Source organism: Rhinoraja longicauda, chromosome 9, assembly GCF_053455715.1.
Source record: "Rhinoraja longicauda isolate Sanriku21f chromosome 9, sRhiLon1.1, whole genome shotgun sequence".
NCBI lineage: Eukaryota > Metazoa > Chordata > Chondrichthyes > Rajiformes > Arhynchobatidae > Rhinoraja > Rhinoraja longicauda.
The window spans coordinates 37,186,819-37,204,625 of NC_135961.1; the positions used below are offsets into that span (position 1 = coordinate 37,186,819).

The 17,807-nt window shown below is 45.6% G+C and overlaps 1 protein-coding gene across 4 annotated transcripts in view; it reads left to right on the forward strand.

The window, feature by feature from the left end:
- Positions 1-17,807, forward strand: part of LOC144596621 (filamin-A-interacting protein 1-like) — a 217,061-nt gene that overhangs the window by 163,107 nt on the left and 36,147 nt on the right. For 2 of the 4 annotated variants that reach the window (XR_013547636.1, XM_078405165.1), the window contains exons 6-7: positions 8,043-10,635; positions 14,757-14,814. Coding sequence is in view for 3 of the 4 variants with exons in the window: in XM_078405165.1 (XP_078261291.1) it covers positions 8,043-10,635; positions 14,757-14,814 (2,651 nt within the window). In the remaining variant the exon portion in view is untranslated. Of the gene's footprint in view, positions 1-8,042; positions 10,636-14,756; positions 14,975-17,807 lie in introns of those variants that run through there. The other 2 variants (XM_078405164.1, XM_078405166.1) reach the window with 1 other exon arrangement.

Sequence of the window (17,807 nt, forward strand, 5' to 3'; positions counted from 1 at the left end):
TGGAGTGGATGATGGGAACATGGAATATGCTCTTCAGCCTACAATGGTCTGTGCTGAATGTGATGTCAAGTTAAACTAATCTCCTCTGTCTGCACATGATCTATATACCTCTATTCCCTGTATATCCATGTGTCTCTAAAAACCTCTTAAATGCCATTATCGTGTCTGCTTCCACCACCAGCCCTGGCAGTGTGTTTCAAGTACTGTCTAAAAAAGACTTGCCCCACACATCTTTGTCTGTGTGTGGAGTTTGCACGTTCTCCCTGTAACTGCGTGGGTTTCCTCCGGGTGCTCTGGTTTTCTCCCACATCCCAAAGATGTGCGGGTTTGTAGGCTGATTGTCCTATGTATATTTCCTCCCAGTTTATAGGGAGTGGATGAGAAAGTGGGTTTACATAGAACTAGTGTGATGGATGGTCCGTGTAGACTCGGTGGGCCAAATGGGCCTGTTTCCATGTTGTATCTTTAAAAATAAGAATGTAGTGGACCAAGGCAGAGCATCCACGACAAAATGTACTCTGCAATCTCTGGAACCAATTATGTTACTGTGAGTTAGTGAAGCCCAATACAGAAGGGAAAGGAAATGTTCCCTACACCGCCCACCCTCCCCCCTCTACAAAGGCCTGAATATGTTTAGTATTATGATTAAGCACTGGTCCCACTTATCGAGCAGAATTAAACACGTTGGACTTGCTGGCTGCTGATTATCATTAGAGTTTGTGATGCAGATGGGGATGTGTACTCTACCCTACTTCCTGAAGTCTATGACCAGCTCCTTTGTTTTGCTGACATTGAGGGAGAGGTTGCTGGCTTGTCACCATGCTACTAAGCTCTCAATCTCCTTCCGGTACTCTGTTGTCATTGTTCCAGATCAGGCGCACCACAGTGGTGTCATCTGCAAACTTGTAAATGGAGTTAGAGCTGAATTTGGCTGCACAGTCGTGAGTGTATAACGGCTGAGAAAGAACCAGTGTCGAGAATTATCCTTCTGCAGGAAGGAACTGCAGATGCTGGTTTATACCAAATCAGTCTTGGAGAGCACTAGTATTGAGAATCATGGTGGAGGATGTTTTGTTGCCTTTCCTTACTGATTAGCGTCTAGGGGCCAGCACTATTGGAACTTGTGGTATTTTGAAATGATCCTTTGGAATCTTTTACACCAGGATGATCATGTATTGCCTTGTGCAACATCTCATCTGGGGAAAAAAAACTCTATCTAGGGTTGCTAACTGTCCTTTATTAGCCGGGACATCCCGTATTTTGGGCTGTTGATTTGTCCCGTACGGGTCCACCCTTGTCCTGTATTAGGCCCGGGGGGCGCTGTAGGTCTGGACAGTGCAGTAGGAAAAAAATTGCAGATGCTGGTTAAAATCTGTGGCTTTTGGAGAGTGTAGGTCCGGACAGTGTAGGTCCGGAGGCCCGGGCGCCACGTAACAGAGGTTGCATAGCAACCCGCCTCCCGGACCGGGCGGCCACTGTTAGTGGAGTGGGAGCACGTGGCCGCTGGCTGGGTGAGGTCACGTGGGGCGCGGTGACGTCACCTTGTCCCGTATTTGGGAATGAGATAGTTGGCACCCCTACCTCTAACCTCTGTGGCACTCCCTCAGTGGTGCACTGAAGTGCCGTTGTAGATTCTGCCTTCATCTGCCTTTTCCATAAAGTTTGTATGATTGTCTCAGCAACTTTCATAAAAAACTATTTTCATAAAAAAGTGGCCGCTCCTCAATATTGTCCTTGAAACTTGAATGTACTGCATTTCTTTGTACAACACAATCCATATTTTCCTGAATAAATATAAATATTGGAAAATAATGCTGTTGTTGTTAAAAGGAGTCTTTCTAAAAGGGTACTCCTAAATCTGTTTAGCACTGAAGGGAAGCAAATTACAAATAGCATAGCTCATCATGAGATACAAGAATGACAGTTAACATACTTTCCGCACAAAGACAGCAGTGTTTCCCTAAAAAGAGACTATAACTTTGCTAATGGCAATGATTCTCTCTCCTCATCATTTGGATGCTCTTTAAAACTTGCTCACTGCTTCAGCAGAGGTAGAATTTAATGACAAGGAAATTAAATTTCTCTGCATGTTTGATGCCCTTTGGTCTCCATTTCACCTCCAACTTTTGTCCACCCATCTGTCAATCATCCACCCCCTCTCACCTGTAGCCACCTATCATTTGTGAGGCTTTGTACCACCTCAACTTCTTTCCCAGTTTTCTCCCTCCCTACTCCAATCAGTCCGAAGGGTCCCAACCCAAAACGTTGCCTTTCCGTTCCTTCCACAGATGCTGCCTGACCGGCTAGGTTACTCCAGCACTTTGTGTTTTGCTCAAATTGCATTTAACCCATATACAATTGTGTTTAGGCCACACTTGACATACACAATTCTGATCTTTCTGTTTTATTCCAAACATGTGAGGATACTGATGAAGGTGCAAAATATTGAGAAGGATGATGGTGGAATGACTGCAGAATATGGGACTCATTTCTTCTCAAAAACTGGTGAGGCCAAGTGTGGGTGTGAAGGAAGCTGCCTCAGGGCGAAACACTGCAATGTTCATTGTTTAGAAACCAATGGCAAATTGTAATGTGGTTGCCAATGAATCGGATTGGGAATTTTGGCGAGCCCCAGAGTGATTGGAAGTGTGAAACCCTTTACCATTACACTCTTTGGGTAACCATCATCTGGTAGATTTAATGTGAGGTGTGAAAAATAAACATGAGGGAATTAGTTACAGTAAAATAACGGGGACCAGAACTAGAAATGCTCAGCTGGGAGCCGGCATGGACCAAATAGCTGAATTACCACTTCTTCCTGGGATGATTTCAGTATTATCAGATTTGACCATTGACTCTACGGACAACTGATTCCGTCTGTCCATGAGAAGACATTATCAGGTTTTGCAGAAGACAACACTTAGTGGACTATCTTGAACAATGATGAATTGAAGTAAAGGTAGGAGATGGAGAGGTTAGTAATATAGTGCCAAAATCACCTCTCCCTCAATGTCCGTAAGATGAAGGAGCTAGTTCTTGACTTCAGAGACTTCAGGACTATTGCCACAGTTGGCTGTCATTGGGTATTTTTAAGGTGGAGATTGACAGACTCTTGATTACTAAGGGTGTCAGGGGTTATGAGGTTGAGAGGGAAAGATATATCAGCCATGATTGAATGGCAGAGTAGACTCAATGGGCAAATGATCTAATTCTGATCCTATGACTTATGAACATGAAGCGTGGTAGAGTACATGCCTCAGTCGGCATTAATGGTGCCAAAGTGGAGATAGTTGATAGTTCTGAGGCATAACTGTCATCAACAATCTGACCTGAACCATTCACATTGAAAGCACACCGACACTTTTACTTCCTCAGAAGCCTAAACATTTGGCATATCTCCAACAACTTATCAACTTCTTTTGATTCACCTATGGGTTTGGCAACAGTTATTCCCAAGACTGACCACAATAAATTGCAGAGATAGGGATGTAGCCCAGTGCATTACACTAACCAGCCTCCCCTGCCCATCGACTCCATCAACACTTCATGTGGACTTGGCAATGCTGCCAACATAATCGAGAACCATTTTCACCTGTTATCCCTTTTTCTCCCCATCAGGCAGAAGATAAAAGGCTTGAAAGCATGTGCCACCAGGTTCCAGAGCAGTTGCTTCCATGCTGTTATCACACTACCGAACAGTCCACTAATAAGCAAGGGTGCAGACCTGATCTTCCAACCTACCTTTTTGCAGGGCTTGCACTTTTTTTTTTAAATTGCACTTTTTCTGTAACTGTAATGCTGTAACGCTATGCTCCTCGCTCTGTTATTTTTGCCTTTGTTTTTCCTGTTGTGCATGGCTTGATTGAACGAGTCTGCGCCGACCAGCGATCACCCTGTACACACTATCCTACACATGAGGAACAATTTATAATTTTTACCTAAGCCAATTGACCTACAAACCTGTCCGTCTATGGAGTGTGGGAGGAAACCGAAGCACCCAGAGAAAACTCGTGCAGTTACAGGGAGAACGTACAAACTCTGAACAGACAGCACCCGTAGTCAGGATCGAACCCGGGTCTCTGGCGGTGTAAGGTAGCAGCTCTACCACTGCATGGCTATACTAGCCAGTGATTTGTGGAACTCTTAGGAAGAAGCAGTGCAGGTCCATCTTCTATCAACCAACAATCCTGAGTAAACCACTGCTGGAGGAGCTGTATGGGTCTGACTTGAGTCTGACTAAGGGTCCTGACTCAAAACGCCGCTGTCCATTCCCTCCCCAGATACTGCCTGACCTGCTGTTCCTCCAGCACCTTGTGTTTTGCTCAAGATTCCAGCATCTGCAGTTCCTTGTGTCTCCCAACAATCCAGAGAGCTGTCTGTACTGTTATTAAAGGATCTGCAATGGCTTGTTGCAATGTTGCGCATCATCCCTACATTATTATTATATCAATGTCAAATATGTTGTACACTGTATGCCTGGAGGACTTTTCCAGGATCTGTATTCTGCTCCTTGTTCCAATCAAATTGTAATTTTGCACTCCCACTGATGTCTGAGAATGAGAGCAGCGCTTTAACAAGACCAGTGCCCAGGGGTGAGTTCAGCAGAAGCTGGCAGAATGAGGGCCAAGGATGTTGGCAAGCTGGTTCTTCTTCCCACACCATATCTCACTTTATGGGGACCCCAAGCTGATAAAGACAAGTCATATGTGATTTCACATCATTATTTAGTCCGTGTGTGTGATTTCTGAGACGTTCTGACTAATGGTAATTCAATCCATTTTGTACATTGTTTGAACCATCAATTGATTTCTAACTCAAACTAAATTTGAAGGCTGAAACACCAGCAGTTGCAATCAGTTTGGGTGAGAACCCTTCTTAAGACTTAATGGAGGGATAGAAAGCTGGAAAAGCAAAGTTGGGTCAGGACAAAGTTGGAGAAAAGTTGGGGGGGAACACATTCTGGCAAGTGATAGCCCCTGCCCCCCCGACCTGTATCCATCTATCATTTGCCAGAATGTGTCGTCCCCCCCGTCCCCCCCCACCTTTTCTCCAACTTTGTCCTCTCTACTTAGAGGTTTATGGGCCAAACACGAGCAGATGGGACTAACGGAGATGGGCCATCTTGGTCAACACGGATTGGGACGGAGGGCTTGTTTCCTTGCTGGATGACTCTACTCCAATTGGTCTGAAGAAGGGTCCTGACCTGAAATGTCACCTATTCATTTCTAAACCTTTTCATACCCCTAGTTTCCCTCTCCCTGGCTCTAAGTCTGAAGGGTCTCGATCTGAAACGTCTCCTATTCCTACCCAGAGATGCTGCCTGTCCTGCTGAGTTACTCCAGCATTCTGTGCCTATCAAATGTGTAAACCAGCATCTGCAGTTCCTTCCTACATTTAGTGTAAAAGGGTGATTGATGGTCGGCTTGGTCCCACGGCATGTTTCCATCAATCAAAGTAAAAACTCCCCCCTTGTATTTTCTACCATCTCCAACCAATGAAAATATAATTGCATTCCTCGTGTGTAATTTTTGTCTTGCATCAATCCCCTTTTGTTCATGAGTTCATTTTGTCCAGTTTACTGGCTCGAGCAGTCCCAGTGAGGAAAACTCAACGACCTGTGGCTGCTGGGTTTGTTCTTGCTGCCTTTACTGAATTGTAAATGCATATAACCAGAATTTATCTGCTATGCACTTGAAAGATCCAGATTTTGTGAAGAAATTATGTAGGTTACATTTTACCAGACGGTATCTTTCTAAAAAAAATTGGTTTCATATTTTGTTTCATACAATAAACATGCCTGTAGGAACATAAATCAGAGATGAAAAGAATTCTTCCACATTTTTCTCTTGGATTCTTTACTGCTATTTAAATTACTGCAACATTCAAACAATTCATATTGACGGAAAGGTCAAAACAGCATATTTTTTGCAAATATTTGATGTTGATACCTTGACCCTTTTTGTGTGTGCATGTCTTTGATGGTTGGGCTACAAAATAGATTGAGGTGTCTGATCGTAGAGCAGACGACATTTTCTAATATCTCCAATACAAGGTTTACCAAAGTGCAGTCTTGTATTAGAGATATTCCAAGCCATTAATCTGTTGTCTCCAAGATACTAGGCCTGAGATTCAATGGTCTGGCAGAGTTCAGATGAGATTTTGTTGGCAAAATATTTGCATTACCTGCCTGCCCACTATGAGCTGCCCACACATCATGATGCCTTTAACACTTCATAAAGAATCCAAAAGCCAAACATCAGAGTAATTCTTCTATTGACCCGGTTTTTCACTTTTGCTCTTACAAATATTCTCTTTAAAACCATATTTAGGAGACCTTTGGGAGTGAGTGTAAATTTATTTAAATGAAAACCTGTGCGTTTAAAAAGAGGAAAAGTTTTGACAGTTAATTTACACATTTAATGTTAGTCTTGGCTTAATCCTGTATGAACTACATTCTTCCAAGTGCATTGGGGTTGGTTAAAGTGATTAAAACTTTTGAAAGTTGATTCATTTTGTGTGCTGGGGAGAATGTTTCAGTATGTTTGCATTGGTTAGGTGTAAATCTCTTGTTTCCCCTGTTAGTGAAATCCTTACCTTGGCCACACCACTTTAAGGAATTGAGTAGTTGAGACCAGATGCAGTTTCTCCTGCCTTGTTCCCCTGTGCAATGGCATACTTCACTCATAACGCACAAAGGTATTTGAGAAGGACCTGCACACCAATATTATACATGGCCCAGAAACTGGAAGGGAAGGGTGAAAGAACAGTAAATTAATTCTCCATTCTGAAGAAGGGTCCCGACCTGAAATGTCGCCTATCCGTGTCCTCCAGAAATGCTACCTGACCCGCTGTGTTCTACACAAGATTCCAGCATCTGCAGTTCCTCGTTTCTAAATTCTTCAACTTGAATCTCCCTGCTGGGCAATGTATTTGCACTTTGCTGTAAGAGTTAATCCTGTAAGATGATTATTTCCAATATGATTGCAGTAAGATATTTCTTGAATAAGAATCCAGCAAATTAAGTGTATTTAATGGTAGAAAAACATCCAATAAATACCAAGGCAAAGTAGAATATTTGGATATTTTAATCTATTTTAAACAAAATATTTAACTTATAACAGCCAAATGAGTGACATGTTAGTAACCCCCCTCCAGTGTCAGTACTTTGCAACCATATCAGTAATGGGTGGAGTGAATTATGTTAAGCTGAGTTATTTGCAGAGGCCACAGGGATGCATCAGAACAGGGCTTTGATCTTTGGAAGTCTGTTTGCAGATTTTAAGACACTGTAACACTGTTAGAGAGCTATACAGCCCAGGAACAGACATTTCTGTATTAGCAAAAAACAAAATGCTAGAGGACCTCCAGCTGAAGAAGGGACCAAAACGTCATTATCCATTCTCTCCACAGATGCTGCCTAACCCATTGAGTTCCTCCAGCACTGTCTTTTGCTCAAGATCCCAGCATCAGCTGTTTCTTCTGTCTCACTTCTATCATTAGTTGATATGAGGGGAATAGATGGGGTGAATGGATTTTTTTCCCCCCAGGGAAGGGGAAAACAAAAACTAGAGGTTTTGGGTTAGAGGGAAAAGAGAATCTGATGGGCAACTGTTTCACATATATGGAACAAGCAAACTGCCATGGGAAGTAGCGGAGGCAGGTTAAATTAAAAGGTTTAAATACATTTGGATAGGGAAGGTTTAGAGGGACAAAGGCCAAACGGGACAAGCGTTTATAGGATATCTTGATTGGCATGGACAAGTTGGGCTGAAAGGCCTGTTTCTACCCTGTATTACTCTGACTCCATGTTCACCAACCACTGAGTGGAGGAATTTCTCTTCCTTTCAGTCCTGAATGTCTTATCCTTTTGATTTGTACTTTCAACACCACAATGCTACAGCAGGACTGTGACGTGGAGCAAACATCCCGTTGACTTTGCTGCAATGTTTGTCCTCGAGTCGCAATAGTCATCCTAAACTGCAAGAACCCCCAAGCAATGTATTTTGATCCCTTTCTCATGAGACCTCTTATTCTGCCCCCAGGTTGAAGAAACTGCTGGAACAAGAAAAGTGCTACCAAACTCGCAAGGAGAAGGAGAACAGCAGACGGTTAGGCCGGGTGCGAGAGGAGCTGGTGAAGCTGAAGTCATTTGCACTCATGCTGGTGGATGAGAGGCAGATTCACATTGAGCAGCTTGGCCAACAATCCCACAAAGTGCAGGAGCTCGGACAGAAGCTCCGGGAGGAGGAAGAGAAGGTGCGAAGCAGCGAGGAGAAGGCCAGGGAGGAGGCGCAGAAGGTTTTTCGACTGGAGGCGGAACTCGAACACAAATCTGCCAAGTCCGTGCAGGACCTCGATGAGATGATGGCGAAACTAGCTGACCAGGAGTCCCAGAACCGTCAGTTGCGCCAGAAGCTATCTGCTCTAGTCCACCGCGTTGAGGAGTTGGAGGGAGCCAACAGGAGTCTCCAAAAGGCTGAGGAAGAATTGCAGGAGCTGCGGGATAAAATCAGGCGGGGGGAGTGCGGCAACTCCAGCCTCATGACCGAGGTGGAGAGCCTACGTAAGCGGCTGCTGGAGATGGAGGGGAAAGACGAGGAGATCACCAAGGCGGAGGGCCAGGGCAGGGAGCTGAAGAAGAAACTGCAGCAGGAAGAGGTCCACAGCAACAGCTTGAAGCTGGAGGTGGAGAAACTGCAGAAGAGGATGGTGGAGCTGGAGAAGCTGGAAGGTGCTTTTAACAAGAGCAAATCCGAATGCTCCCAATTGCATGTTAACCTGGATAAAGAGAAGGCTCTAAGCAAGGATCTCTTCCATGAATTGGAAACGGTGAAAGCTCATGTGAAAGAACTGGAATCTTCAGAGGCAAGGCTGGGAAATAGCGAATTCAGCTTGAAAGATGATCTGACAAAGCTGAAGTCCTTCACGGTGATGCTGGTGGACCAGAGGAGAGGAGTGGCCGAGAAGCTGAGTCAGGAAGAACAGAAAGTCAACGACCTCAACCACAAGCTTAAAGAGGAACAAAGCAAAACCACGGAGGTGACTGAGAAGCTGATAGAAGAGAGCAAGAAGCTTCTGAAATTGAAGTCAGAGATGGAAGAGAGGGTGTCCACCTTGCTGGGCGAGAGGCAGGAACTGGTGATGAAGCTCAAGGGTGAAGAGCAGAGATCCATCAAGCTGAATGTACAGATGGGCCTGTTGAAGAAGAGGCTTGTGCGAGTGGAGGAGGTTGAGGGCGAGTGTCCTGAGGAAGCCCAACTGGACGGTCCCAAAACAAGGGAGCTGGCGCTGGAAGTGGAGCGTTTGAGGTCCCGGCTTCAGCAGCTGGAGGTGGTGGAGGGCGACCTGCTGAAGACTGAGGACGAGTATGACCAGCTGGAGCAGAGGTTCAGGAACGAGAGGGACAAGGCTAACCTGCTGAGCCAGCAGCTGGATGAGATGAGGGAGCAGGTGGAGCACGGCGAGGCTGAGGCGTGCAGCCGGCTACGCTTGGAGGAAGGCCGTGGCCGGGAGCTGGTGGCTGAGATACGGGCCCTGAAGGAAAAGATCCAGGAGCTCATGGAGAAAGAGGACCAGTTGTCCCAGCTACAGGCTGACTATGTCAGACTGAGGAAGAGGTTCCAGCAGGAGGAAGGCCGCAACCAAGACCTTGGCTTGGAAGTAGCGGGCCTGGCCCAGGAACTGGAGCTGTCCAAGCGTTGCAGCCGGGCGCTGAGGCCCAGCATGGATGGCCGGCGGATGGTGGAGGTGCCGCTGACTTCAAAGGCCGTGCAGACGGACGGAGGGATGGCTGCAGAGCAGGACAACGCGGCCATTTTCATTCGTCAGTCGGTGCGGGAGGAGAACCACCTGATGAGCCACCTCCGGCAGGAAGGCGTCCTGAAGCGGCCCCCGGCCGTGCTGGAGCGTTACCCACCGGCCACTGGCGAACTGGGAGGCCAGCGGCGTTCCTGGATCCCTTGGGCCAAGAGGAGAGAGGGAGGCCCGGTCTCTGACTCGCCGCTGGTGGTGTCCGGCAAACAAGGGCAGCCGCTCCGCATCCGTGTCACCCCCGACCAGGCTGGCGGAGGCACGGCCACACTGGAGATCAGCAGCCCAGCGGCTGACGAGTTTGTGCCCACCCTAGGGCCTCAGCAACCCCGCATCACCATCATCCCCACCTCCAAGGCCTCGCCGGAACCCGTCACCCTCACCACCTTCTCTGGGCTCGGCACTTCGCCAGCCCGGCCCGTACCTTTGCCTCCAGGCCCACTGGGCGCTTGCTCATCCCCCATCCAGATAGTCACGGTGAGCGCGGTGGGCGGCTCCGAGGTGCAGGAGCTGGCGGCTCGGGCCGTGTTCAGGGTGAGCCCGGACAAGCAGCAGGGAGTCGGAGCCGGGTCAGGGACGGCTGGTCGGCGCTACAGCCCCAACATCATCACCACCACCGAGGACAACAAGATCCACATCCACTTGGGCTCTCTGTACAAGCGACCCGCCGAGCCCCTCCTCACTGTGCGGCCACTGCCCGGCCCGGCCGATGGCATGGCTACCGTGCTCCGCTCACCCCGCACCTGCGCTTCACCCAGTAAGATGACCAGCAGCATTGTGATCACCCCCGCCAGCACCTCGCCCACCAGGACCACACCAGCAGCGGTGAGTGGCAGCCTCGCCTTGGCAACCTCAGTTCAACGGGGGGTGGGGTAGAGGGATGTAAAGCAAAATCCCCACCTGCTGCAAGTCTCATAGTCCACTAAACTCTGACTCTTTCTCTCTCCACCAATTCCACCTAACCTATTGAATTTCTTTAATCATGCATTTTGTTTTTATTTCATTGCAATTTACTTTTTTTCCCGCAGTAGACTGCATTGCAGCAGCGTAGGCATTTTACACTTCCAAGTGCGAATTGTTCTTCCTACTGAACATGTAGGCCATGTTCTCTTATACTGTTGAGTGCTCTAGCATTCATCGTTTTTGTTCCTGAGTTTCAAGGGAAGAGCATGACATGGCGATCATAGAGCATGACATGCCACATCAGGTTCACCGGATGGAGTAGATGAGGTTAGAGAAGGTGCACGTGAACCTCAATCTCGCATGGAAGGACAGCTGGGATCCCTGGATGGACGTGTGGCAGGAGGTGTAAGGACAGGTGTTGCATCTCCTGCGGTGGCAGTGGAAAGTATCTGGGAAGGGGGCAGTTTGGGTGGGAAGAGATGAGCAACCAAAGGAGTTGCGGAAGGAGTGGTCTCTAGAGAAATCTGAAAGGGATGGGGTGGGGAAGACGTGACTGGTGGTGGGGGGAAATGTTAGGGAATGATGTGTTAGATACGGTAGCTGTCTTAACATTTCACTGGCCAACCATCACCGCTGCCACACCTAGTCCATACCTGGTCTGGCCACGTTCAGGTTACTTTTCACATTGCATATATCTGATCTTAAAACCGAGGTACTAATAAAATTGCACTATCCAAATACTCAGGCTGATATTGTTCTTCAATTAATGCCGCAATCCTCTGATGTGGCGTCTAGGCCCCGGTCTCAAACTTCCTGCCGCTCTAGTCATTGAAATTATTATCAAAGCCTTTACCATCTGGAACAACAACTAATTTACCATTATTATCTAGCACTCTCCCCATGCCAATATATTATTGTTTTATTGCATAATTACGAATGTTTTAATTTAACACCTGCATGCTGACATGAGAGTGGGACCAGGTTATCACTGGCCTGTTTTTAAAAAATCCCCCCTCCTTTCTTATTGCGAAGGGAATATGGATCTCCAACATGGGCAGTTTCAGACCACCATCTCTCACATGAGCAGAAAAGCTTCTTAATGTAACTCCTGAAAGTCTGCTGGGTCAAAACCAGAATTGGAAAATTGTCATGCTTAATCAGAGCTATTATTTCTTTAATTTGTGTATCTCCACCTTCTTGTACTTTTTATGATCATCACATTGTGATTTTTGATTTACCCCATGAAAAATTACTGCCATGGAAGAGAAAGAATAGCATTTGATTGTCTGATCCTCAAAGGCTTTCAATGTAAACATTTTCTCACACATTACTCCTGTAGTGAGGGACAACTTTTTCACTCAAAAGGTCGTGGGGGAATAGAACGAGCTGCTATAGGAGTTGTTGAGGCAGGTACAATAATCACATTTAAAAGACATTTTGACAGGCACACGGATAGGAAAGGTTTAGAGGGATATGGGCCAAATATGAGGAGATGGGAGCAGTGTTGATGAGGCATCTTGGTCGGCGTGGAAAAGTTGGGCCATCTGTATGATTTTGTGTAGGATTAATGAGTGAGCATTGTGTTTAATTGTGTGCTGGGCATGTGGGCCTTCCCAGCGGAATTGATTGGGTGTAATTTGTGCCTCGTTCTATGATGTTGACCTGGACATGGACACACATTGTTTTGCATATCCGGCCAGCGAAAGTGGAGGATTTTGCAGGTGGGTGGCATCCATATCATTCATTGGTGAGTTCGAAGTGCAAGATAGTTGTCAAATCCAATGTCCTGCTTACAGTTCAGCTGCTGGCAGGAAAAGGACGAATTACATTATGTAGCAGCCAAGCGTTAGCTTGAGTGCTGAGCAGGGAAATCCCAATCCCTTTTGAAATAGTTATTTCTGCTTAGAAAATATTTTCACTGAGATTCTCTGCAATATACAATGGGCATGGAGCAACATTTCCTATAAACAGCAAACTGTCTGGAACGCTTTCCGTGTCTTCCTATGGAAGAAAATGTATGCCGCGCATCTAGTTCTGTCTTCTGGATTTCCAAGGCAAGCGCTGCTTTGCTACCCTTTTCAATGTTCTTAATTCTACTTGGGTATGGCTTGATTGTATTCATGCAGAGTATTTGATTTAATTGTATAGCACGCAAACAAAAACTTTTTACTGTATCTCGGTACACATGACAATAATATGCTTTAGAGATATATCATGGAAACAAGCCCTTCAGTCCACCCTGACCAGCGATCACCCCTTACACTAGCACTATCCTATAAACTAGGCACTATTTACACTTTACAGATGCCAATTAAACTACAAACCTGTACGTCTTTGGAGTGTGGAAGTAAACCAGAGCACCCGGAGAAAAATTACGCAAATGTACAAACTGCGTACAGGTAGCACCCGTAGTCGGGATCAAACAGGGGTCATGTGCTGTAAGGCAGCAACTTTACTCCTGCACCACTCTGCCCCTCTTTAATGGCAATGATAGCCCTATACCAATGATAACATGTCAGAACTAAGTTGCTGCTGTCTTGCATGAACATCTATATGACAAAATCATTGAAATCCCTCGTACTCGATGCATTACTGAACAGCAGTTTAAAGGCAAAACATTTGCTGTCGTAAAAGGGCCCACCACATTTTTGCAATATCTAATTTATCTTCCTTTAAAAAGTCATCAGCATCAGTGGTAAGAATATTGCTTTGATAATTCTCAAATGAAAGCAGATAAACGGAATGGTGTTGTGCTGTGAGAGCACGCTGTATTCTGCACCCTGTATCTTTCTCTTTGCTCTACCTATTGCATTTGAAAGGACACAAAGTGCTTGAGTAACTCAGCAGGTCAGGCAACATTTCTGGAGAAAATGGAGTGGTGATGTTTCGGGTCGAGTCCCTCTTGACTATGAGTTACTCTGCTGCTTGACCTGTTGTGTTACTCTAGAACTTTGTGCTCTACAATCAGTTTCCAGAAGGGTCTTGACCTGAAACGTTACTTATCCATGTTCTCCTGAGATGGTGCTTAACCTGCTGAGTTATTCCAGCACTTTGTGTCCATTTGTGTATTAACCAGCATCTGCGTTCCTTGTTTCTGCAGTATTGCCTCATTCATATTGCCATAGAAGGATGCAATACCCTATCTATTCTATTCATGATCTTATACACCTAGATAGAGCTCTTAAGGATAGCAGAGTCAGGGGGTATGGGGAGAAGGCAGGAACGGGGTACTGATTGAGAATGATCAGCCATGATCACATTGAATGGCGGTGCTGACTCGAAGGGCCGAATGGCCTCCTCCTGCACCTATTGTCTATTGTCTATTGTCACCCCTCATCCTCCTGTGCTCCGAGGAATAAAGTCCTTCCTAGACTGCCTTACCTCTCCTTGTAGCTAGCCCCTTAAGTCATATCTTTTGGGTTTTAGAGGTATATCCTTTCTGGATGTTTTATACTTGTACCTAATGGGTAACTGGTCCTGAAAAATTTGGTTTGAAGACTGTTCTTTAAAACGATGAGTGCTAATTAAAGGAGATACAGGAACTGCAGATGCTGATTTACAAAGTGCTGGAGTTTTCTCCCCCCATCCCTCGCAGAAGGGTGGCACAGGGTTGGAGTTGCTGCCTTAAGGCTCCAGAGACCCAGGTTCGATCCTGATTATGGGTGGGCTGTCTGTACAGAGTTTATATGCTCTCCCTGTGAATTTTCTCCGGGATCTCCGGTTTACTCCCACACTGCAAATACATACAGGTTTGTAGGTAACTGGCTTGGTAAAATTGTAAATTGTCCCAAGTGTGTGTAAGATAATAGTGTGCGGGGATCACTGGTCGGCACGGACTCAGGGCCTCTTTCCACGCTGTATCTCTAAACTAAATTGAACAAGGGTCGCGAGCTGAAACATCACCTATCTGTGGTCTCCAGAGATGCTGCCTGAGTTACTCCAGCAGTTTGTGACTTTTTTAATGCTAATTAAAATTTTGCTTTTTAAAATAATCAATATGGACAGCATATTTATATAATGGCTTTTTCTTCCTTTCCCTCCAGACAGCACAGGAGGGGTCAGCTCCTCGACCTGCACCCACTCGCATCCCCATGTCAAAAGGTATGAAAGCAGGAAAACCGGTAGTGCCAGCCATGGCAGCAGGAGGTGTGGCAAAGTATGAATCTCGTGCTGAAAGCCAGTCAATGAGAATTGAACTGAAGAAGTCTCCAGTCAGCAGTTCTGCCCCTCAAGCTGTGGGGAAGGGCTGAGCACGGAGGCCTTGGGGGTAGGTGCAGGTGTTACTGCTCCCATGGAGATCACCCCTTGTTGGTAAACTTCACCTTCCCTCGCACAAACTAACCCGCGAGTCTGCCCCGAGCTTGTTGAATAACATACTAACGTTGTGTTCAGTGATCATTAAAACTACAATTACCATAACACTGACATTGCGTTGTCCCGGTGGTGAAAGTGAGAAAGTTATGCTTTAATTTTACACAGAGGGTGGTGAGTGATTGGAATTCACTGCCGGGGGTGGTGGTTGGAGCAGGTATGATAGTGGTATTTAAGAAACTTTTGCATAGGCATCTGGTGAAAAAATAAAACTGGGAAGGCAGCTCAACCATGGCTGACGAGGGAAGTCAAGGATAGTGTTAAAGCCAAGGAAGAGGCATGTAAATTGGCCAGAAGAAGCGGCAAACCAGAGGACTGAGAGAAATTTAGAACTCAACAGAGGAGGACAAAGGGGTTAATTAAGAGGAGAAACAAAGAGCATAAAAGAAAGCTTGTGGGGAATATAAAAACTGACTGGAAGTTTCTTTAGGTGTGTAAAAAGGAAAGGATTAGTGAAGACGAATGTAGGTCCCTTACAGCCAGAGACAAGTGAATTTATAATGGGGAAACAAGGAAATGGCAGAACAGTTAAACGAGTACTTTGTGTTTTCCTTCGTGAAGACAGAACCAATCTCCTGGAAATACTAAGGGTCTGATGATCTATGGGAGGGAGGAACTGAAGGGAATTCACATTAGTCAGAAAATTATGTTAGGTAAACTGTTGGGACTGAAGACAGATAAATTCCCAGGACCTGATGGTCTGCATCCCAGAGTACTCGAGGAGATGGCCCTAGAAATCGTGGATACATTGCTGATCATTTTCCAATGTTCTCTCGACTCTGGCTACCCTCCAGTCCACAGGAACTGATCCAATGTAATCCCACTTTTTAAGAAAGGGGGAGAGAGAAAGCAGTGATGGGATTGGTCAAAATCAGCATGGATTTATGATGGGGAAATCATGCTTGACTAATCGTTTGGAATTTTTTGAGGATGTAACAAGTAGAATGGATAAGGGAGAGCCAGTGGATGTGGTATATCTGGACTTTCAAAAAGCTTTTGACAAGGTCTCACACAAGAGATTAGTGTGCAAAATGAGAGCACATGGTATTGGGGTAGGGTATTGACATGGATAGAGAACTGGTTGGCAGACACGAAGCAAAGAGTAGGAATTAATGGGTCCTTTTCAGAATGGCAGGCAGTGACTAGTGGGGTGCCGCAAGGCTCAGTGTTGGGACCCCATTGTTTACAATATATATTAACGATTTAGATGAGGGAATTAAATGTAACATCTCTAGGTTTGCGGATGACACAAAGCTGGGTGGCAGTGTGAGCTGCGAGGAGGATGCTATGAGGCTGCAAGGTGACTTGGATAGGTTGGGTGAGTGGGCAGAAGCATGGCAGATGCAGTATAATGTGGATAAATGTGAGGTTATCCACTTTGGTGGCAAGAACAGGAAGGCAGGTTATTATCTGAATGGTGTCAGATTGGGAGAAGGTGAGGTGCAACAAAACCTGGGTGTGCTTGTACTTCAGTCACTGAAAGTAAGCCTGCAGGTACAGCAGGCAGTGAAGAAAGCTAATGGCATGTTGGCCTTCACCTGGAGCATTGTGTGCAATTTTGGTCTCCTAACTTCATGAAGGACATTATTGCTATTGAGGGTATGCAGCGTAGGTTCACCAGGTTAATTCCCGGGATGGCAGGACTGATATATGATGAAAGAATGGGTCGACTGGGCTTTTATTCACTGGAATTTAGAAGGACGAGAGGGTATCTTATAAAAACATAACATTCTTAGAGGATTGGTCAGGGTGGATGCAGGAAAAATGTTCCCAATGTTGGGGGAGTCCAGAACCAGGGATCACAGTTTAAGAATATGGGGTAGGCCACTTAGGACTGAGATGAGGGAAATCTTTTTCACCCAGAGAGTTGTGAATCTGTGGAATTCTCTGCCACAGAAGGAAGTGGAGGCCAATTCACTGGATGTTTTCAAGAGAGAGTTAGATTTAGCTCTTGGGGCTAAGGGAATCAAGGCATATGGGGAAAAAGCTGGAACGGGGTACTGATTTTGGATGATCAGCCATGATCATATTGAATGGCGGTGCTGGCTCGAAGGGCCAAATGGCCCACTCCTATTTTCTATGTTTCTATGATATGCAAGGATATGGATTGTGTACAGGTAGATAAGAATTGGTCTTGTGTGGCACAGATATTGTGGGCCAATGTGCCTGTTCGTGGGCTGTACTGTTCTATGTAATATTTAAATCTAATTCCAAATTCAACCATAATCATTCTCACTGCTCTTTCAACATGGTCCTACATGTAAAGGGTTATTTAGAATTGCATTTGCACTTGCAGAGGAGGATGGAAAGGGATGGGATAGAACAAAAAGTATATATCTTATATAGCACGCTATTGTGCCTTGTCTGTGTTGTGTTAATAGCAGGCCTGTTGGACATGACTTGTGGGCCAGTCTATTGTAGTGAATTAGGTGCTGCTGGATGTTGGACTGACCATGTCTGAGCAGTAAAAGTCAAACTCTGAGAACATGCTATAATATAAAGTTCTGTTTGAAGTGAAATTTTCACTAATCTAGGTCACATCGCGAGTTAATGTAAAATGAAGGGGAATTCATCAAAATTTTACTTTTATAGAGCACATTGTCTTTCTGTCAGCTTGTGGTTTTGCTCCTGTGCTTTTCTTTACATGATAAATTTGTTTTTTCATCTCATGTATTAATCATGTTTCCATCATTGAAATTCTATCAACAGATTTAACTATGATG